This window comes from Onychomys torridus, chromosome 11 (genome assembly GCF_903995425.1).
Source record: "Onychomys torridus chromosome 11, mOncTor1.1, whole genome shotgun sequence".
Classification (NCBI taxonomy): Eukaryota; Metazoa; Chordata; class Mammalia; order Rodentia; family Cricetidae; genus Onychomys; species Onychomys torridus.
In genome coordinates, this window is record NC_050453.1 from 30619766 (window position 1) to 30642611 (window position 22846).

At 36.8% G+C, this 22846-nt stretch overlaps 1 protein-coding gene across 5 annotated transcripts in view; it reads left to right on the forward strand.

The window, feature by feature from the left end:
- The window catches only part of C11H1orf112 (chromosome 11 C1orf112 homolog), a 43050-nt gene that overhangs the window by 17482 nt on the left and 2722 nt on the right, over positions 1 to 22846 (forward strand). For 3 of the 5 annotated variants that reach the window (XM_036201814.1, XM_036201816.1, XM_036201818.1), the window contains 12 exons: positions 3589 to 3737; positions 3983 to 4100; positions 6648 to 6834; positions 7872 to 7954; positions 8562 to 8613; positions 10379 to 10468; positions 13299 to 13484; positions 15628 to 15750; positions 18031 to 18126; positions 20089 to 20202; positions 21794 to 21898; positions 22364 to 22444. In XM_036201814.1, coding sequence (XP_036057707.1) covers positions 3589 to 3737; positions 3983 to 4100; positions 6648 to 6834; positions 7872 to 7954; positions 8562 to 8613; positions 10379 to 10468; positions 13299 to 13484; positions 15628 to 15750; positions 18031 to 18126; positions 20089 to 20202; positions 21794 to 21898; positions 22364 to 22444 — 1384 coding nt within the window. Of the gene's footprint in view, positions 1 to 3588; positions 3738 to 3982; positions 4101 to 6647; positions 6835 to 7871; positions 7955 to 8561; positions 8614 to 10378; positions 10469 to 13298; positions 13485 to 15627; positions 15751 to 18030; positions 18127 to 19737; positions 19926 to 20088; positions 20203 to 21793; positions 21899 to 22363; positions 22445 to 22846 lie in introns of those variants that run through there. The other 2 variants (XM_036201815.1, XR_004946150.1) reach the window with 2 other exon arrangements.

Here is a 22846-nt window from a genome sequence, read left to right on the forward strand (position 1 = left end):
TTTTTTTTTTTGCTTGTTTTGTATAGGTTAATGCCATGAGGTGACATTTTTTTATTTGTGGATTTTATCTCAGCACTGAGTAAGACTCATTATTTTAAACTTTATCCATTAATGTTTTATTAGGAACATTCCTGAGGAAGAAATGCAAAAGCAGAGAGGTGGTTGACAGTTGGAAAGAAAGTGCTGAGAGTCAGGAAGGTTTAATAAAAGGGCATGGGATAGTGGGAGAGCCTTTCCTCGGGATATTTAAGTTCATTTCATGTACTTGTATGGCTTTGGACCCAAGTGCAGGGCCCTTTATCCATTGAGCCACCTTGCTGGCCATAAAGTTTCATTTAGCTTCAGTATGAAACTAAGCATAGTTCTGTATAATTTGAAGAACATCTTCAGCTGTCCAGTTTTCTCATCTGGAAATTGAGGTAATAATAGTTTCTACTTCAGGGGTTTTGTTTTGATGATGGTAACTTGTACGAAGTGCCCTGATGTGGTACAGTCAATTTCTTGCCTCATTGCCAGTGTTGGAACCTAAAAGAATTGCCTGTATGAAGGCACTAAGAAGCCATGTCCACACAAGTTCCTCATTTTTCATTCAGCTAGCTTTAGGAAGCTAGAATATTCAAGGAGTTAAGAGTTAGCCTTTCATATTGTCCAAGTATGTTGTCATAACTTTGTCTTTACTAGTTTTTATTATACTTTTATGAGGTTTAAATTAGGCTTGTAAACCATCTCAGAAGGTCTTCTTTAGTTAGGGGTTAATCACATTGGCAGTTATCTTTTTTTTTTTTATTTTAAGATTTATTTATTTATTTATTATGTATACAGCATGTATGACTGCAGGCCAGAAGAGGAGACCAGATCTCATTACAGATGATTGTGAGCCATCATGTGGTTGCTGGGGATTGAACTTCTGAGCCATCTCTCCAGCCCAGCAGTTGTCTTAATAGAGCTCAAATTTAATACTGAAACCTGACATCTGTCATTTCATTTGTCCAAAAGTCCTAAACTTCTATCCCCAACATTTTTTGTTCCTTGATGTTAATTAATAATTAATTCCCTTTATCACTGAGAATAATGGAAGCAATTAGAAGAGAGCTTATATATACTCTCTCCTTGTACCTGTATTTAGGTCTGTACAGTAATTCCCTCACTGCCCTGGATTAATTCTACGTGTGCCTGAGGCTAGCCTCTTTGTGTTCTGGATGTAATTCTCTTACATGCTCAGGCAATTCCTACAGGTAGCCCTTTTCTCATTTGTGACATCAGCCTGCCCTCTCTACTGGATCATTTTCATGAGTATGTAACAGCATCTCCTATCTTCCCCATTTCAGTACAAAATAGTCCCTCAAGTATATGTCCTTTTCCAGATTTGCTCTCATTTTCACTACATTTCAGTCCTCAAATGACTTCCTCATAGATTTTCCTGTTCATTTTCCTTGATTTTTTTTTTTTTTCTGTGTAACAGTTAACATCTGGTATTATAGTAGGCCCACAATTCATGAAGAATATATTAAAAAACCTACAGTTGTTGCCTGAAAGGCAAATGGTTCTGAATTCTTTACTATGCTTTCTCATGCATATGTAAATACATATCTATAATAGCATTTATTTGTAACAAGAGAACCAGTATAGTAATAGTGTATTGTAAGAATTATGTGAATTGGTCTGTCTCAAATATTTTGCCTTACTATAGTGACTTTTTTGCTGTGAGATGATTGAATGTCTTGTGGATCAGTGAAGTGAGGTGAATGACACAGTTAATGTGACATGGCATAGGCTACTGTGTAAAGTTACTTGAAAACTAGTATGCCATACCTCAGCAGTGGAGCTGACGAACGAGAAGCTGCCTAGTGAACCATGGTGGCTAATGTATGCAGCAAAGCTGTACTGTAAAGGGATGATTCACATCACAGGTGGGATAGAGCAGGAGGGTATGAAATTTCATCATGTCACTAAGAACAGCACACAATTAAAAACATTTTTTTTCTGCATTTTTTTTTCAATTAGTATTTTTCAGACAGTTACTTCAAGAAACAAGTCATAGATGAGAGGAGACAGTTATACAAGTTTACTTTTTTTATTAACTGTCCCCTCATTAAAATGTAAACCATGTAGAGGGAAGTGTTTTCTATATTCTTTTTAGCACTACAATAGAACCTCCTCCTCGAACAATGCATCCTGCTACATAGACATTTCAACATTTATGAAATAGTGTACAAATACATATTTGAAAAATAAAGTATTTAGATGTTTAGTGGTCGTCTCTGGAATTTCATTACTTGTGTTTTATTTTATTCTTTTATTTATTTTATTCTTAACAATTAAACATCTTGGTTTTTTTTTTGTTTTTGTTTTGTTTTGTTTTTTGTTTTTCGAGACAGGGTTTCTCTGTGTAGCTTTGCACCTTTCCTAGAACTCACTTTGGAGACCAGGCTGGCCTCAAACTCACAGAGATCCACCTGGCTCTGCCTCCCGAGTGCTGGGATTATAGGTGTGCACCACCACCGCCCGGCTAAACATCTTGTTAACTGTGTCACAGAGGAAGGAATACAGAATTAAGGAGGTCAGATGAGTGAACAAACAAAGTGATGTAGGTAATTGACTACATGTGGAGTAGTACTTTTCTTTGTCACACTTCGAAAGACTTCAAGTATTTGTTAGGTGCATCCTTTTAAATGTTGGATTACATGTTAGACAGTTTGGTTATAATTGTAACACTTACCATAATTAGATATCAAGTAACTGCAAAAATATTGAGTACATATCTCATATAGGTTTTAATTGAAGCTTAAATCCATTACTGAGACATTTCTATGAAAATCGTTTTAATCCCCTTTAGTGTTTTTATATTATTTCTTAAAAAGCTTAGCTTCTAAGAAACAAAATTTATAGTAAATTCAACATTTACCCCTTTTATTTGTTTTGTTTTGTTTTTCTCTGTGTAACAGTCCTGGCTGTCCTGGAACTCACGTTTTTAGACCAAACTGGCCTCAAATTCACAGAGATCCACCCTCTTCTGTCTCCCCAAGTGCTGGGATTAAAAGCATGCACTTCTACCGCCCAACGAATTTTCCTATCTTAAAATAACTATTTTATCTTATTTTTAGTTTAATTTAACTTACTTATTTTTGGTTGTTTGAGATAGGGTCTGAACTCTGGCCTCAAACCCAGTGTAGTCTTCCTGCCTCAGCCTCCTGAATATTGAAGTTACAGATAAGCTATTTAACAACTTTCAATAGAAGTAACTAAGCCAGAATATATCAGACCTATCTTCTTACATAGATTTTATTAGTTGATTTAATACTTACCTTTACTTTTTTTAAGGACACCATCATCAAATGGTATTACAATGCCTCAAAATAGTACTGGATTTCTCCAGAAAATATTTTCTTTATAGAATTAAAGCTATGTTATTTAGTTTCTAGATCTTCATATTTTTCTGCTACCAATTCAGTATTTTGAGCTTTTTTCCTATAAAATGTGTACTTTTTTTTTGCTTTTTCACTACTGGGACATGAGCTTGTAATACATTTGTTTAAATCCAGAAGATAGCTATTAAATGCATGAGGTTTTTTTTACCTTTATTTGCAGCAAGTTTCCCCCAAACCTATGTGCTGCCAGGATTTCCAAAGCACAGCAGGAGGAAATAGCAGGCACTTTCCTTGTGGTTTTGGACCCACTCATCGGTCAGCTGATTACATCCCAGTCTTTTGTGCAGGCAGTTTTGGATAGTAAACTAGGTAAGCGTCAAAACAGATTTAAATCATCTCCTTAATAATGGCACGTCAGATACAGTTGTTTCCCTTTAAGTAGTTACCATTTTGTGAAATTTAAAATTTTAATTTAAAATTTATTGTACTTTTATTGAAATATTATCTATTAAGTCATACTTCTATTTTCTTTGTATTAAACTATTAAATTTCTGCTGAAAATATTTTAGAAATGTTTACCATTTGTTTTAATATATGACTTTATTTCTGAAAAGACCTGCCCTGTGAACTGCAGCTCTCACATGTCCTACTCCTGATTGTTGTTGTGGATAAACTGCCCTCTCAGCCTAAGGATGTCCAGACCCTGTGGTGCAGCACAGAAGCGATGGCTAGGTAACAGTTTGTTCATATGTAATCATATTACCAGTGGCTTAGGGGCCTATTTGAAATGGCCTTGAATTTAGTTTAAGCCATACATGGTCTGTGGTGATATTTTAATTGTGTACCCCAATAAAGCTTATCTGGGGATCAGAGGAAAAAGCTAGATACTATATTAAATAAAGCAATGATAGCACAGGCATTTAATCCAAACATTGAGGTCTGGAGGTCTGGACAGACAGACAGGAAGTGATGGAACTGAGCAGAAAGAGGAAGTAATGAAGCAGGGCAGAGAAAGGAAGTAAGATGGCAGATCACAGAAAGGTACATAGGAATGAGTATACAGGAAGTAGCTGTCTCTTGGGCTGAGGATTTCCTAGTAGTAAGAACTTGTAGCTTGGCTTGTTATATTCCTCTGATCTCTCAGTTTTCACCCCAGTATCTGCCTCCGGGTTTTTTTTTATTAATAAGGCCATTTGGCAATTCATGTTATAATGGTGTGTTCTTATAATCTCTCCTCTGCAGGATGCTGACACAGAGAAGCACTTGAACCTAGCATTTTGAAATCAGTTTGTCATAGTCTGCTTAATAGCTATTGTGTAGAAAAACTGCCATGTAAAAGATATAAAATATTTATAACAGATGCTAAAAGTATTTTAATTTTATTCACTGGTTATTACCCGTTGGTTGGCAGTAAAAACATTGACTATGATGGAGATAGATGCAAATAATAGCCTGTAAAAATGAGCTAAAATAGGAGCTAGAGAGGTGGCATATCTTTTAAGAGAGAGCTTGTTGCTCAGTCATGAGGACTAAAGTTTGGATACTAGTGCCTGTGTCTAGTGGCGTACAAATAACCTGTGACTCAAGCCTCAGGGAATCTGACACCTTCGGGTTTCCTTGGCTACACATGTACAGATACACACACAGTTGTAGACACAGGTGTATACATAAATAAAACTAAACCTTTTTTTTTTTTTTTTTTTTCCGAGATAGGGTTTCTCTGTCGTTTTGGAGCCTGTCCTGGACTAGCTCTGTAGACCAGGCTGGCCTCAAACTCACAGAGATCCACCTGCCTCTGCCTCCCAAGTGCTGGGATTACAGGCATGCGCCACTACCGCCTGGCCTACACCTTTTTTTAAATACTGTGATACTGTACAGTGTCTCCCAGGAAATGTCACTTGTCTTCACCTTCTTTAACACCACTGTAGTCCAGGTGCTAGTTTGTTACTAACTGGATTATTGCCATGCTCCTACTTTTTCATTCCGCAGTCTGAGATTCAAATTGGTATACTCTAAAGTGAAGTAATGTTCCAACTTTGAAATTTTTCAACCTGTTCTGTTATTGTTGACTTTAATACCCGATTCCTTTATATATAATATATATATATATATATATATATATATATATATATATATATAATATTTTTGTCATTTGAGAATTTCATACATGCATACAATATATTTTGATCATATTCACCCAGCCATTTTACCCTAAAATTTCCCTGACTTCCCATTCATTCCCAACTCTGTGTCCTCATGTGTTTTCATATAACCATGGGTCTGTGGCCATTAAGTGGACTATGGTTGACCAACCAGGGACCATACCCTTGAACAGACTGTCAGAAGCCATCTATTGTCAGGAGCAGGGACTGTTGAGACATTGTCTCCTCCAAACCCATGTGAGGATATTGATTAACTTGATCTTGTACAGGTCTTGTGTAGGCAACCACAACTTCAGTGAGTTTATAAGTGCACTATCGTGTTCTTTCCAGAAGGCACTGTTTGACCCCTTTTCTCCCATGCTCTGGCTTTTTAAAACTCCTCTTTTATTTTTAAGATAGCATGAACTCAATTATATCAGATTAATTTATCTCTTACAGGCTTTCATATTTTGATTGAAACCTTCATAAAAATTTCAACTATTTCTATCTTAAAATGATCCTTCCACGTATGTTTAAAAATAATAATTTATCTAAGCTCCATGAAAAACTTTTGAGTTTGATTTCATGTAACTTGGCATTATTGTCAGTGATGGGGATTTTTTTTTAATTTATTTTATTTGGTTTGTTTGTTTGTTTGTTTCAGATGGGGTCTTGCTGTATATCCCTGACCGTCATGGAACTCTTGGCAGACCTCCTGTCTCTTTCTTCCTAAGATTACATGCCCATTTTGAAAATCTTTTTTTTGTTTGTTTGTTTTTTGTTTTTCGAGACAGGGTTTCTCTGTGTAGCTTTGCGCCTTTCCTGGAACTCACTCTGTAGCCCAGGCTGGCCTCCAACTCACAGAGATCCGCCTGCCTCTGCCTCCCAAGTGCTGGGATTAAAGGCATACAACACCACCGCCCGGCTCAGGAAAATTCTTTAAAGATTTTTTTTTTTTCTGGCAGGAAATTTATTTTTTATGTGTCTATATACTTATATGCATTTTCAATTACTATTGACTTTTTTTAATCACCTGATCTTTTGATTCTCTGAAGTAGCCCTGTAATATGACATTATTTTACCTGTTACTTGTTAACTCCTAACAGTGCTGGTCTCCATGTTCTTAATTTTCCTGCAGGGTGTCCCTAATCAAAGCCATTTTCTACAGTCTTGAGCGGTGTTCTGGTGAACTCTCTCTCACTGCTCCTTTACCGGGAGTAAAGGATAACAGGCAAGCTGAGGTGTCGGTCACTTTGTATCAGCACGCTTGTGTTCATCTGTGTGCGTTTGTGGCTTCTTTTCATACTTCGCTGTTTCCGGAGCTGGTAAGTGCACTACAAACTTGAAAAGTGGAGCTTACACTTTGCTTTCTTCTCATTGAACTTGTATTTGATATGTAGAAGAACAAAATGAGAATTAATGACTATAGTAAACTTCAGTCACCTCAACTTGCACATTTTGTCCTCTGGTTCATTTGTGTCCTAAGAAATGGCAATCCTTGCTCATCCAATACTAGATGGTCTACTTAGCTAAAACACTTGATAAAACCCTTTGTGTTTTGTGTGGGGTATAAGAAAATCCCATGAGAAGTGGAAAAGGTAAGAAGGGGGTGTTACCTAACCTACTAGTCATGTTTCCGTTGCTCTGATAAAAGCAACTTAAAAAAGGAAGAGTTTGTTTTGGTTTAAAGTTCCATAAAACTAGTCCACATAATGACTGGGGAGGTATGGCATTTGGTGGCCAGAGCAGGAAGCTGAGTGATCACATCTCAACCACACACAGGAAACAAAGCTCTTTGGAAGTGGAGCAAGTCCATAAACTCTCCATGTTTGCCCTCGGTGATGTACTTTCTCCAGCAAGGCTTCATGTCCTAAAAGTTTCATAACCTCTTCTGACAATGTCACCAACTGGGGACCAAATGTCCAAATACCTGAGCCTGTGGGGGATATTTCTCCTTCCAACCACTGTGCTCTTTCATAAAAAGTAAATAGGAATGTGTAATACTTGGTCTATTATAGATGATTTAATTTTAATAAATTATTGTTTAAAAGGTTGAAAATATTTTAGAAAAAAATTGTCGTATTGCTTGGAAGCTTTCAGAGAATGGTCTTTGTGGCTCACAAGGGCTGAGTTAACACACTTAAGATTGGTTTCTGTTCCCTCTCAGCTCAACACAATGAGGAACATATAGTGGTTCCTCAACAGATAAAGGAATGGCATTGGAATTCTTTTAGATACTAGCATGTAGAGATATCCCACTGAGGATCTCGTATTTTGGTTCTGATTTAGTGTGAAAAACATAATGTTAATATTTCACCAACATCTGCCTAGTAATAAATTGACATTTCTGTTTTCTCATTAGGATGCTGCTCTGTTGAATGCTGTGCTTAGTGTTAATATGACCACCTCATTGTTAGCGATGGATGTGTGGTGTTTCCTTGCTCGGTAAAAAATGCCATTTCTGTGTTTGGATAGAGTTCTAGTAGTGGCCAACAGTAAATGGTTTAAAGTTAATAGAAAAGTTCTGCTTCTGTAATTATTTCATGGTTAGATTTCATGTCACTGTACTAAGTTTGGAAGCAGGTGTCCCTTTTGGTTTTTTAATGTTTAAGCTAGTAGGTGAATGTTTAGGCAAATCTATATATTTTGATGTTCCTTGGTGATGGGCATCTAGTTTGAACATACCTAATTTGAAATCCAAAATGTCTAAACCCCCAAACTTTGAGCACTGATGGTACCAACAGTGAAAAGTTACATTCCTTGAAATAGTTTAATGCTCAAGATTACTAGAAATATTAAATAAAAGTTATGTATATAGCCAATTATGAAAGGTAAATGAGTTTAATGTTTAGATTTAGACTCATCCCCAAATCTCATTACATATATGTAAATATTCTAAAATCTGATAAAAATCTAAAATCTGAAACACTTCCGGTATAAGACATTTCAGATAAAGGGTGTTCAGCCTGTAATAGATCACATGTCCTCATGAGGGTGTTTCTGGCTTCTTGCTCTTCTAACTGGAAACTCAGTGACTCTTTTAATGTCATAGATATGGAACAGCTGAACTTTGTATGCATCATGTCACCTTAGTGGCTCATCTGGTAAGTAGAATGAAACAGCCTAAAACACCCACTTTCTATGTTTTCTTTGGAGATAAGATTTTTATTTGTTTGTTTGTTTGTTTTGAGACCGGGTTTCTCAGTGTAATACCCCAGGCTAGCCTAGAACTTGCTTTGTAGACCAGACTAGCCTGGAACTCACAGAGATTTGCCTGCCTCTGCCTCCCAAGTGCTGGAAAGAGATATGATATTGTTTGGATGTTAATAAAAATGGGAGCAATAATAGCTAAAAAAAATTTTTTTGAGCGTTTATTATGTGTACAATGTTCTGCCTGCAGGCCAGAAGAGGGCGCCAGATCTCATTACAGATGTTTGGGAGCCACCAAATTGAACTAAGGACCTCTGGAAGAGTAGCCAGTACCCTTAACCACTGAACTATGTCTCTAGCCCCAATAATAGCTAAATTTAATGTTAATGCTAGTTTTTTTTTTTTTTTTTTTTTTTTTTTTTACAAAAAAATGTAAAAACCCCACCATATAAAGTGGAGAATTTTGTCATTTTCATAATTTTAGAATTCAGTGGAATTTTAGTTTATTGTGGGGGAAAAAGTCTCAGTCAGTTGACAATGTCTTTAAAATTGAATGTAAAGTGAAAGTGAAAATGTGACATTGGCTAAGTACCCATCTTTTCTTTAATATAACTTGAGGTCTCCTATGTTTTTGTGTATTTTAGTCAGTATGGTGTGAAAGGGATTCAGTGATTGTGATCATTGTTCTTAGGAGAAGAAAGTTGGTTTGTTACTGAGTACCAGCATAAATGGCCTTAATGGTTTCTTTATCTTTAACGGTGATTTTTAATTATGCGATGTGTTCCGTATGAAGTGCTTATTACCTTTTTGTCGCTATTTTTATTCATAGCCTTTGATAATGTTCATGTCTGAACCGGTCTGCCCTTTGCTTCTTAGCAGTTACTGTGTCATGTATTTCTGCATGTTATTTAGTGACTGTGTGCTCCCGTGATGAGGAGCATAACCTGAGCAGCTGACGTTATACCTCTCTAGCTCACAGCCTGGTACTTACTGGTGGAAGGCCTGGCACCTGCTGCGCAAGAGAGTGATTCTTTACATGTCCTACAGCTTCAGTCTTTTTTACGTACTCTTTAAAATAAAAACATTTATTATTTTTGAATAATAAAAACATTATTTTCTTAGATTATATGTGCCTCTGTATGTACGGGCATGTAAATACATGTTTCCACAGAGGCCAGAGGTATCAGATCTCTGGGAGCTAGAGTTACAAGGTGGTTTGTAAGTGGCCTAATCTGGAGACCAAATTTGGGTCCTTTGCATGTTCTTAATGCTGTGCCATCTCCAGTCCCTCTTAATTTTTTTTTTTTTTTGAGACCAAAATATCTTATTTATGCTAGGCTGGCCTTGAACTCATGTGTGCTTGCCTCAGCCTCCTAGGGCTAGGATTACCTTATAAATGCTAATTCAGCTTTGCTGAACATTAGTATGCTTAGATCTTGAAAATTACATAAATTATCTTGCATAGCGACATTAACATATCAAGTTATTGTCAAAGTGGCAATTATTGTGTTTTTAAATACAACGTAAGAGTTCCTTTTTCATTATTAAAGCAACCAGATTTGTTTGAAGCAAAGAAATTAACAGCCCTAAATTAAAAATTAAAATTAGCTATAGTCCTATCACTCAGAAAGAGTCATTAGTATTTTGGCATATAATTGTGTCTTAGAAATTGATTTTCTGGTTTTAACTCATTCTCTTCTTTCTCTCCTGTCTTTCCAGATAAAATCTTGCCCTGGAGAGTGTATTCAGCTTACCAACCTGACATTACTGTTGAGGCGTCTCTTTTTCTTCATGAGCCCACCCCATCAGGCAAGAGTATTGTCTGTGTCAGTGTCTTCAGTAACTTGTGAGAATGGAGTTCAGATCCCTCCTTGTTTAGATGGAGTGTGACAGGAACATAAATTCACATTGATGCTTTGGTAATTGATTTTAGGTTGGTGGAGATTTTGATGTCCCTGTTTCAGCTTACAGATAAAATCTGATTCAGTTCTCCTTTTTTTGTTTCCCTATGTCTTTCAGATATTTGTGGGCAATGAGATAGCTCTGTGCCTTTAGTCCACTTATTAATTCTATTATGCCTTGAATGATGCATCTCAGTTTTTCAGAGTAAATAATTGATTTTTAAGGAAAAATTACAAGTATGATAAGCCTCAGTTGCTTGCTGTTGTGAAGTCAACAAGATTTGCCAGGAATGAGGAGATTCCTGTTGAGGGGGCTTGAGTAGCCTTGTGCAGTCTGGTAGATGGGTACCATTGGAACTCCCATAGCAGGGTTTTTGTTTGTGTTTAAAAACAAGTATATGGACTCTGACCTGTAAACGCAGTGGTGGGTGTGAATAAGGCTCAGCAATTTGCTTTTGTTGTTAAGCACTTAACGTGATTCTGACAAGGAGTCGAGCTTGGAATCCACTAGATACACAAAAGAAATTTGCCCATAAAGCCTTTGGCTTTGGCTTGAATCCTGAGTTATATCAGTGACGCAGCATTAACACACATCAGAATGGATATGTTTTACTAACAACTGACACATGCTAAGATGTGTTTCTATTTCCATGGGAATAACAGTTGCATATGTAGTATAACTCAGCACTCTTATTTTAGTTACTACCTGATTGAAGGGAAAATATTATACCTTATTTAAACATACTGATAACTATGTGTTATAGTTTCCCTTCTGTTGCTGTGATTAAACACCGATAGAAAGCAACTTTAAGGAAGAGAGAATTGATTTGGCTGAAATTCCTCCCTCCTTGCAGGGAGGTCAAGGCAGGAAATTCAGACCGCTAGTCATATCATATCTGTAGCCAAGAACAAAGAGAAACGAATGCAGCCAGGCTCTCTTGCTTGTGCCTAGCTTAGTTTCTCCACTCTTCTCACAGTGCAGGACTCCCTGCTTAGGGAATGGTGCCTTCCACAGTAGGGTGGGTATTCCCACATCAGTAACCTGATAGGACAGCCTCGACAGGCAATCCCAATGTAAACAGTTCCATATTGAGACTCTGCCCAGCTAATTCTAGATTGTGTTAAGTTGCAATTGAAGGTAACCATCATGTTGTGCTTCTATTTTTGTTTGTTTGTTTGTTTTGAGCTGAGGATCGAACCCAGGGCCTTGCGCTTGCTAGGCTAAATTCCCAGCCCGATACTATTTTTATGTACGGTAACAATTACTACATTTTCATTTTAAGCCCACAGGTATATTTCCCTTCTTAGTGGAATCTGTATTTTCTACAGTTTCCTTACACTCCACTCTTCTCGAACTGTCAGCCCTTTAAATCTTTAAATCTTTAAAGTGATGTTTTAACCTCAGGATAGTCTAGAACTCTGAAGTGATCAGTTTTGGTAACACCTTTTAAAAAATATTTTTACTGCATAGGACATTATTGTATGTCATTTATTTTTTGAAAGGGGACCCGTTTGTTGATTTATTCAACCTTACTATAAAAAAGAATGGTTTCTCCAGTCAACCAAATCATGGCTTTCTTGATGCACTTTAGTTTTCTGCTGAAGCTGCTTGTTATACTGGACACTGAGCTCTTGAAGGATCCTTTTTCTCACTGTAGGCTCTGTCACAGCAGGTGACCACAATCTCTCGCTTGTTTTGTCAGCTACATATACAAATAGATAATAGAAAGGTCTGGCACTATCAAGTGTCATGTTGTATTGCTTTGGGCTTAGAAGGGATTTTTGTTTAGCTTTTGTTGTATGACAAGTTTGCCTATAGTTAGTGAAGTTTAAGTATTATAAATAAAGTTGTCTCATTTGTTTAAAAATATACTAGTATTCTTCTTAGGTTCTACAAATTTAACAGTTAATTCACCATTTTTCGAATCTAACATTTGGACTAGTGTTTGAAACTTTAGTTCCTATTTTTGAGTCTTGACATCTGCATTTTAACAGGACAGTATTTTGTTTCTGTTAAAGCAATAAGCACTTTGGATTATATTTCAGGAAAGAATGGATTTAACAATCACATCATTGTTTTGTTTTGTTTTGTTTTGTTTTGTAGCTTTCTTTTGGAAGACTCATTTAGTATGTCCTCTAAGGCAGAGCAGAGCGAGCTAATCATTTGAAAACTGGACCTATGATCTTGGCTTCATGTTCTCAAATGCAGTAAGCTAAGCTAAAAGCCAGGAGAGTGGTGAATTAACCTTGCCATATCTGGATATTAGTTTGACTTAACTGTATAAGGTGATGAGTACTTGGAAGATAGCAGATCTAATGGGTAGAAAGAAGATAAAATATCTGATGTGAATAATAATGAAATATATTATTTAACACTCCTTAGTGCATTTTATAACATGCACTATTCATTTTGGAAACAAATACAGTAGCAACAAAAATAATCATGTTCATTTATGTTATGTTGGTCTAGTACCCAGTACTATGCATTTCTGAAGCAGATTTTAAAATTTTTTGGTGGTTGAGACAAGATCTCAGTATGTGACCCTGGCTGCCCTGGAATTCACTATGTAGACTAGGGCGACCTCAAACTTGTAGAGATACTTATGCCTCTGTCTCCTGAATGTTGGAGTTGTATATACTACCACACCTGGCATAAGTGTTGAAGTTAATTTTCACTGTTTGTATGTCCAGTCATCCATTAGTCTGAAGTTGCTCATTTCATTCTCAACTTCTTTCAGGTGGAATTTATCCGGAGATTTTCTCCAAAAGAAGCTGACAACTTGCCTCTATGGCAGTGTATTTCCTTCCAGTCATTGTCTGCTGATCTTAGGAAACAAGCTGCGTGTGAAGTGATCAGAGTATGCACAGCACAGTGCATAAAATGGTTGAGCAGCAGTCATACTTTGGCAGAACTTGACTATCTGGTGAGATAGTTTTGATTAATTCAGCACTGTTTCAGCTGATAGCTACAGTCTCTGAGATGTGCTCTTTCAAAACCTAGCAATATTTTTAGATCTGCACATTATAAAAGGACCTTTGAGAAAATTTTAATTGATTATTGTAAACTGATCAGGAAGGTTTCCTCTGAGGTAAGACCCATTTGGAAAACATGACAGCACTTCATTTTCTATTTCTGGTAGCACCTATCTGGATGAAGCAAATATGATTCACTTCCTGCCCCTTATATAGGATCTTATTACTGCATAGGCCAGGATGGCTTTGAACTCAGGATCTTAGCCTCTTTAGTGCATTACGGACAGTTTAGACATGATATTTTTTACTTGACATAATACTACAGGCATTTTATGGAAAACTGCTCTGAGCCTTTATGTAGCATTCTGTTTGTTTCCTCATAAAACAAACAAACAGTTCATCTGGAATTAGAAGATACATGATTTTAAAGATGAACTAGATATAGTACATGCAGTTGGATTTTCACTTCAGTCTTCATTTGTTTGCTCATTTATTCACCAAATAAACTTGGTTTTCTTACGTTTTGTTTTAGTTATTGGGGGATAGATATAACAGGAAACAAAATTAAGAAACCTCCTTTTCGTATAGATGTGTATTCTAGCTAAGCAGTACACAGTATAATAAGTATCTCTATGGTAAGTATACAAAAACTTAGCAGGGATAAAGTATACATTCAAACACTTGGAAGCTTTCTTTTAATTTTTGATTAGAAGTTGCTCAAGGCATATGTTTCCATACTAAGTTGTTCTTCTGTACTGTTGTAAAATGGCAGTTGACCATAATTATTAAGGTAGTTTAAAACATCTACCTAAAATCAAAGAAGGCTTTTGTGGCTTTATTTTATTTATTATAGCTAATCATGGATGGGTTGTATTCAATATTCACTAATTTCTAATTGTTCAGCGAACTTAGTAGACTTCTCAATATGCATTACACTTTTTATAATGAAAATATTTTGGGTAGAAGCACTGGTTTTCTAAAATTAACTCCTTAAGCTATGTACAAAACTTGCTAAATGTATTTATTTGTAAAGGGAAGTAGATTAATTTTGAAAGAGATGGTGTAAGGCAATTCCAGCATGGGTGTAGATACTGAAATATAGGATTCAAGTCAGTGTTACTGATTATTAGATTCTAGTATGGCCTTCTTCCTATACACACCACCCCCAGACTTTAGTACAAGCCAGAAAGAGATCTGAGTTTTTGTATATAGAATCAAGAATGAATCCAGAAAAGGTTGTTTTCTGTTTCAGATGGCATATTCTTAAATACTTTATTTATAGTTTATATAAAATGTAATGTTTCTGTATTATCTCATGGTAAAACACCAAAAATAATTTAAAAAAAAATCCAGTAACCTATGCAGATTGCTGTGTGTACAGATGAAAAATTAAATATTTTAAATTAGGCCAACCTTGCTCACTATGTGTTAGGTTTTATTGTGACAAACACAATGACCATAAGCAACTTGGGGAAGAAAGGGTTCATTTCAGCTCATAGTCCTTTATGAAGGGACATCAGGGCAGGAACTCAAGGCAGGAAGTGAAGTAGAAGCTATGGAGGAGCACCACTTACTGGCTTGCTCCCCATCACTTACTCAGCCTGTTCTCATCCACAGTCAGGACCACCTGCTCACGGGGTGGCATAACCCCCAGTTAGCTGAGCCCTCCCACACCGGTAACCAATCAAGAAAATGCCCTACACACTTGCTTATAGCTAATCTGATGGAGGCATTTTCTTAATTGAGGTTCCTCTTCCCAGATAATTCTAGCATTTATCAAGTTGACCAAAACAAAAAAAACAAGAGAAAAACAGGACAAAAACCTAGTAAAAGTCAATGCTGTTGCTATTTTAAATGAAAATTTCAATCTAAAAGGAGAACATGCTTTTATGTGCAAGGAAAACTGACTTTAATATAATTGTATTAAAACTTTAATATGTATTTGTTTTAAAAAGCTGGAAAAGATGGCTTTATCTCTTAGTCATGTGGATTGTTACGAACAGTTGTAAGTAACTCATACAGGGTTTACAATTGGGCCCCTGGTCCTTTAGACTAGACTTGTAAACTGAAACTTTCTCTTTTCTCCCCCTTTAGAACACAGCACTCTCTGCTTTGCTTACTGTATGTAATTCTGCTGGTGATGCTTTGGATATTAGACAGCAAACTACAGTTATTGAAGTTGTGAGTCAGCTTTGGGCTTTTATAAACATTCAACAAGTAAGGAAAGCTACTCATCATTTCTTTGAAAACTACAGAATATTGGCAAGAGAATATTGCAATCTCCCTATAGATTAAAATTTCTAATTTCTTGAGGCGATAGGTCAAAGTTGTGATTAGAATTCACCTAATTGTGTTCTCTCTCAGGCATTTGTTATATATGTGTGTGGGGATAAAGGAGTATATGCATGGTTTTTGGTGTGTGTGCACATGCCCATGCATGTGCACGTGTCTACATCTGCTACCCCTTTCTTCCCAAAGTGCTGTGGTTACACATGAGCCCTGCCATTCATTTTTTGTGTGCTCCTGGGGCTCAGGTCCTCGTGCTGGCACATCAGGCATTTTACTGACTGAGCCATCTCCTTTGGCCCTTTCAGGCAGTTTTTTGTTGTTGTTGTTTTTCTCTAGTGTGTGATATTAATCTTAGACCCTACCATAGTGGCAACCACAGTCTATCTATCTACGTTTATGAACTTGTCGGACCCTTTTAAAAATTAATTTTCACCTTTTCTTTTCCCCCTGTTGGATTGATGTCTTTGTCATTTTGAGGTTTGTTTGTTTGTTTGTTTGTTTGTTTGTTTTTAAATAATTCAGATGACAAGATAGTAAGTTGACTTTAAAGTGAAAGGGGCTAGTGAGTGGATGTGGCTAATTTGTATTCCCCTTCCCCAGCAAAGCCAGGAAATCAAGTGGTTATTAGGCTAAAATTAGAACATATCCCCTACATATGGTTATAAACTTAAGTTTCTTATTTTAAAGATTTAAACATTTAAAGTACAATGTTTGTTTTCTTTAACTGAGCATGTGACCTCTGGCAACCAGTGGAAGCTGAGAGCAAAACTCAATCTCTGGGGAAGTAATAGAAATCATGTTGCAGATAGTGGCTCTTAGATGTTCAGGTTTCCTGGAAGTCAAACCCCAGGGCTTCCTGTGTGCTCTACCACTGAGCTACAACCTAGCCCTGCAGAAAGACTAGGTTTCATGATCCATTTTTATGGTCATGTTATCATCTTGCAGTGGTGTCACTTTAGTAAGAGCCTGCCACTGATGTTTACATAGCACTTAGTAGCCATTCAGCAACCCAGTCCTGAGATGTGGCCTCACATCAGTTTGACATAAACACTATGAAGAGGTCGAATTTGACCAACACCAATGGACATACAAGTTTTTCAGTGGCCGACAGTGGTAATTAGACCCTTTAAATCATCTATTTGAATGATGGCTCCTCTGTTCCTAGCCATGTGATCTTGAGCAAATACTTTCTTCACCCTGTTTTGTTATTATTACAATGGACACCAAAAAACAAAAACAAAAATAAAATGGGTATGATATTATCTACCACTTAGTTGTTTTAAAGCATATAGGTGAGGTAGTAATTATAAACCACAGATTGACTGGTATATAATAAATGCTTAGTAAAATACTATTGTAGCTATTCTCATGTTTCTTAGTTAGGCTTGCTGTTGTGATAAAACACCATGACCAAAAGCAACTTGAGAATAGGGTTTATTTTATCTTACATCTTATAGTTCACCATCCAGGAGAGTCAGGGGCAGGAACTCAAGGCAGGAACTAATGCAGACCCCATGGAGGAGTGATGTTTACTGATTTGCTCCTAAGGCTTGTTCAACCTGTTTTCTTATAACACCCAGGACCACCTGCCCAGGGGTGGCACTGCCCACATAGAGCTGGGCCCTCCCATATCAATAATTAATCAAGAAAATGCCCTACAGTTTATCTACAGGCAGCCTGATAGAGGGTTTTTTGTTTTGTTTTTTTTTGTTGTTTTTGTTTTAAAGATTTATTTATTGTGTATACAGTGTTCTGTTAGCATGTAACCCTGCAGCCAGAAGAGAGAGCCAGCTCTCATTACAGGTGGTTGTGAGCCACCATTTGGGTGCTGGGAATTGAACTCATGACCTCTGGAAGAATAGCCAGTGTTCTTAACCTCTGAGCCTTCTCTCTAGGCCTGAGGTGTTTTTTTTTTGTTTCTTTTTTTTTTTTTTTTTTGGTTTTTCGAGACAGGGTTTCTCTGTGTAGCTTTGTGCCTTTCCTGGAACTCACTTGGTAGTCCAGGCTGGCCTCCAACTCACAGAGATCTGCCTGGCTCTGCCTCCCGAGTGCTGGGATTAAAGGTGTGCGCCACCACTGCCTGGCCCTGAGGTGTTTTTTAAATTGAGGTTCTTCCCAAATAAGTAGCTTGTATCATGTTGATGAAAAACTAACTCTTACATTACATAATTGAAAATTCTCACCAAAATTACTTTGTTTCTTTTCAAGGTAATCAGTCAACCCTATGTTCAACAGGCATTTAGCCTTTTACTTCAACTACTGGCGTTTTTCATCCAAACTGTAGATCCACAGCTGATAAGTCAGGTAATAACAGTGACCAAGTTGGTTCTTTGCTTATTGTTTGTGAATCTACAATGATTTATTTGGTTTACTTGTAACCCTTTAATCCTTTGTCCCTTCTGCCTGCCTGTCCTTCTTTCCTTCAGTCCGTCTTCTGGAACCCAGACTGGCCTCAGACTCATTATGTAGCAGAGGATACCATTCTACTTCTTGTCCTTTATCTTTAGAAGCATGTGGCACCACACCAAGTTTGTTTGCAGTGCCGGGAATTGAATCCAGGGCTTTGTGCATACCTGGCATGCACTCTACCATCTGTGTAGTCCTCTCCTTGTCAACTCAGTGTGTCAGCTTATGTTCATCAAGGTTGTCACCTAATGTCTCTCTTGCGTCTGTTAGTGTTCTTGCTGTTGATTCAGCCTCCATTTGTTCTCTGTCACCGTTAGGCTTTATGCTTTGCTATTACATAGTCAGAATTTTGTGTGGCACAACCCAGGAAATAACCAAGTTAGGAGTTCTGGCGTTGTGCTGAACTCTGCATTTATTGCACTTGCAAAGGTACTGTCAACAGCTAGCTTTGAGATTATGCAACATTGCCATGTCTTTATTTCCTTTAAAGAGTAAAATTGTTTTCAAAAACTGGTTCTGCTGAATTTCTCCTCTTTGGACCTCAGCTTACCTGGATGAGCATAGGCAGCTTTACTGTCTTGAGTGTCTCTAAGGTGGTGCTTCTGAGGCAACAAAACATGGGAGTGTCTTCCTTTTATCTGAAGTGACTGAGAGCTTTGGAATGAGTCCATATTGGACAGGGTCAGGAAGCAGAGGAAAAAAAAAAAAAACAGTAGAAATAACTTCTTATTTAGTATGAGTATGAAAGAGGTGGAATCTGTCATCATATATGATGGACTGAAACATAAAACTAAAAGTAGTGGTAAAGCTTGGTTTCAGGCAACTCTTGTTAACTGTATATATAAAGAAATTAGCTTAGCAAGCGAATACTAATTATGTGTAATGTGAACTATTGTAAAGAAAGAAGGTAAAACAAATACTGAATGCAGTAATGTTTGAATTTGCTGCTGACTGAAATTAAATATGATAATTTTAAGAAGTGCTTAGTTTTAAAAAGCTTTAAGCAACTAAGGTCTATAATGTAACTGTTCAAATAGGGATGTGTTCTTTGTAGATTTCACTTTTGTCCCTTTCCATTATCAGGAGCTGACTAAGCTCTCCTGATTTAATTCACTTTACTATTTTTTTTTTTTTTTTTTTGAGCTGAGGATCACTTTACTACTTTTAACCTAAGAGCAATGAATAACTTTTTACATTTTTAAAGATTGTTAAATATATATTAGTTTTATATGATATTTGTCATATGTAATATCCATAACTATATTTATATGTAACACAGAATGTGTTACCTATAAAGCCTAAATTTACTGGTTGTTTTTTTTATAGAACAAGTTTGCAAATCATTGCTTTAAATAATGAACTTCTTTCAGTAGAATTGAAAATGCAAAATGCTTAGCTGGCACACATTTTTGGTACACAGATGTCTCTATGCTCAGTCAAATAAGCCGGGGTCCAAAGAAGGAATTCAGCAGTACCAGTCTTTGAAAACAGTCTTATTTTTTTTTCAAGGAAACAGAGGATCTCCCTTAAGTTCATGGTGGCAGTTTTCTGTAACCTCATAGCTAGCTGCTAACGGTGCCTTTTAAAGTACTATATGAATGAAGAAGTTTAGCACACCACCAGGACTCCTAACTTTGGCTATTTCCTGGGCAGTTAACCCCCACACAAAATTCTGATTGCTTATTAGTGAAGCAAAGGTAAGAGATGATGGTGAGAAGAAATCCTCTTTTCTCTGATGTTCTTCCTCAGCTTCCACAGTTGAGGCTTTGTAGACGGGCTTTTGTCATCTTCCCCCTCTCCACACAACTACACCTTGGCAGCAGCTCTTCTTACAACTGCTCTGTGTTTTTACCTCATCAGGTAGTAACTTTACTGACCTCATTACTTAAATTAGAGCCTCCTGACCATGTCTCTCTGGCAGCGCTGGATTTCATATCTTCTCTGGGCAGACTTTTTATACCTCAGGCTATCCAGGTAATAACACTCTTTAATAAAAATACAAAATCTAAAAGCAATCTCTGTACTAACTGGGGAAATTTTAAGCTTTTGATTTTTGTTTGGTTATTTTTGAGACAGTCTCACACTCTAGCCTAGCCTGGCATAGAACCTGAGGCAAGTCCCTTGTTTCAGCCTCCTTAAGTGCCAGAACTGGTGTGAACCACACTGAGTATAGGTTTTTGATTTCTAAAATCTTGTGCATTTACTAACAAAGTTGTGGGAAAAGAAATACTTCCTGATAAGGAAGGGTTATTGTCAAAATAGAGTACATATTAAACCATTTTCTTTAAAAAACATATGAGTTGGCATTTAAATAATTTACCAAGTTGCCTACTGTGTTCTGAGATAGTCTGTTGTGTCCTAGTATCTGAAGGAAGAAAGCACTCATGTCTTACAGGCAATAGTGTCCAGTGAGGAAATTGGGAATTAGTTATTGTGTGGGTAGATTCATGAAACAGCATTGATTTTTAGAGACAGTATTTTAACAATATTGTAAAATATGTGTAGCTGACAAGTGTGTATTTTGCTTCCAAAATTATATTCTGGTGGCCTGGGGAAAGACTACTACCAAATTTTAAGACCTCTTGACAAAATTAGATTCTCTTAAACTGGGAGTTTTGTCTTACTCTTGTAATAAAATCCCAGTGTTTCTAGATTCTTGGCTTTGTTTTACCTTCAAAGAGATTATAAAATGCTCTCTGGTGAGACCCTTTTCAAGGTGCAAGATGGACTGTATTTCAGTACATATGGATAAAAATCCTTGAACAAAGTTGAATTCCAAAAGTTTTCTTTTACTTCTTCACAAGAAAATGGCACAAATTCATCTGCTTCCATCATGTAAACTTGTGTTTCATGAGATGATGGTGGCAGCTTCTTTTTTTGACAGAAATACCAACTTACATTTGAGCTTTCATCTTTTTTGGAAACGGCCTCAATATGTAGCCCAGGGTAGTTTCAAATTTGCAATTCCGTTTCAACCTCCAGAATGCTGAGATTACAGACACATACTCTTTATTATAAATAAGTTTATTCTAGAGTGCTGTTTTGTTCCTGCAGATCTAGGTGATGCTTGGCTGCAGAACCCATACATCAAATGCTTTGTTGTCAGAATAGCAGTGCCTTATAAACCTGGCTGGGTAAGGGCAGGTCCTGAAGAGATGGGAGATTGATGAGCATGTGCAACACGCAAAGCTCTAAGACAGGTTCAAATAAGTATATGCTGGGGGTGTAGTAACTTAACTGCAGTCTCGGTCTGCTGAGTTGACAACAAAGTCATGCTATATGTAGTATAATAAGTGGTGGTGAGTGCTATGGAGAAAGTAAAGCAGAAAGGGGGCACAATATGAGGGGTAGTTCCAAAGGGGGATAAGAAAAGGAAGCCCTTACTAGGTGACAGATAAGTGATGCTTTGCAGATCATTGTAAACATCTGGGTTTTTCGCTGAAGGAAATTGGAAGTTATTAGGAGGATTTGAGCAAGGAATAGAGAACATAATGTGTCCCAGAAGTTGACAATGTCCTGTATTGAAGATGTTTTTTTCTCCAACAAGGTTTGGTTCTTTTTGTAGGACAAAGTGCTGCCCAACCTGTCTTGTATTTTTGCTTTACTGCTAGCCAACAAGAATTGGCTGCTAGAGCAACATACATTGGAGGCATTTACTCAGTTTGCTGAGGTAAGACCAGTTTATCATATTGATCTCTGTGTATTTTAATATTTCTAATATTCTAAAACATTTAAACATACTAAGCTACTTATATATCTCAGTTGTAAAATTTTCTGCTTTACAAAGCCTCATTATAAGATCTAAAGAAATGAAGTGCCTTTTCCCAAGGTTCTCTGATTAGCAAGGATTAAGCATTTGGAGTCAACACCTGACTAAGACACTGCCTTCAGCATTACTGGGGGAACTTCTCCTTTGTGAGTCATGCCTTTTGCTCAAGAGTGATGCAAGTAGTTAACCCTTGCAGCACCATGTGTATAGAAGCCAAAATTACCTAAGGCTCTGCAGAACTCTGAGAATCCTTGGGTACTACTTTCTTTTAAAATGAGTTTTCAGTTAAGGTAGTAATTTAAAAACTCATTGACTCCACAAGTTGATGAACTATGAGTGATGTCTTGTTTACTCATATTTTAATAGGGAACAAATCATGAGGACATAGTTCCACAGTGTCTCAATTCTGAAGAAATCAAGAACAAAGTTGTAGCCTTTTTGGAGAAGGTATTTATTACTTATGTATCAAGTCCATGTTTTACTCTTTATCATATATTTTTGAATTGTCTACTTATAATTACCTTAGCTTCAACATTTTCCTCTTGGTACTGGGGTTTGAACCAGGGCTTTGCATATACTAGACAAGCGCTTTACTCTACTGAGCTACAACCCAAGCCTTAAACTATTTAGTGTTTTGCATAGTGGTAATACAGATAGGCTAAGTAAGCATGCCTAATCCAGAGTACTCCAAATCTGAAACTTTCTGAGCCACCAATATGAGGAAGAAACATAGAAAATACCTTGCAGTGAATCCTTATTTCATGCATAAAATTACTAAAAATATTATATAAAATTACCTCAGGGATGGTATATGTTCATACTTGGTACCTGTCCCCACAGTATCTTGAT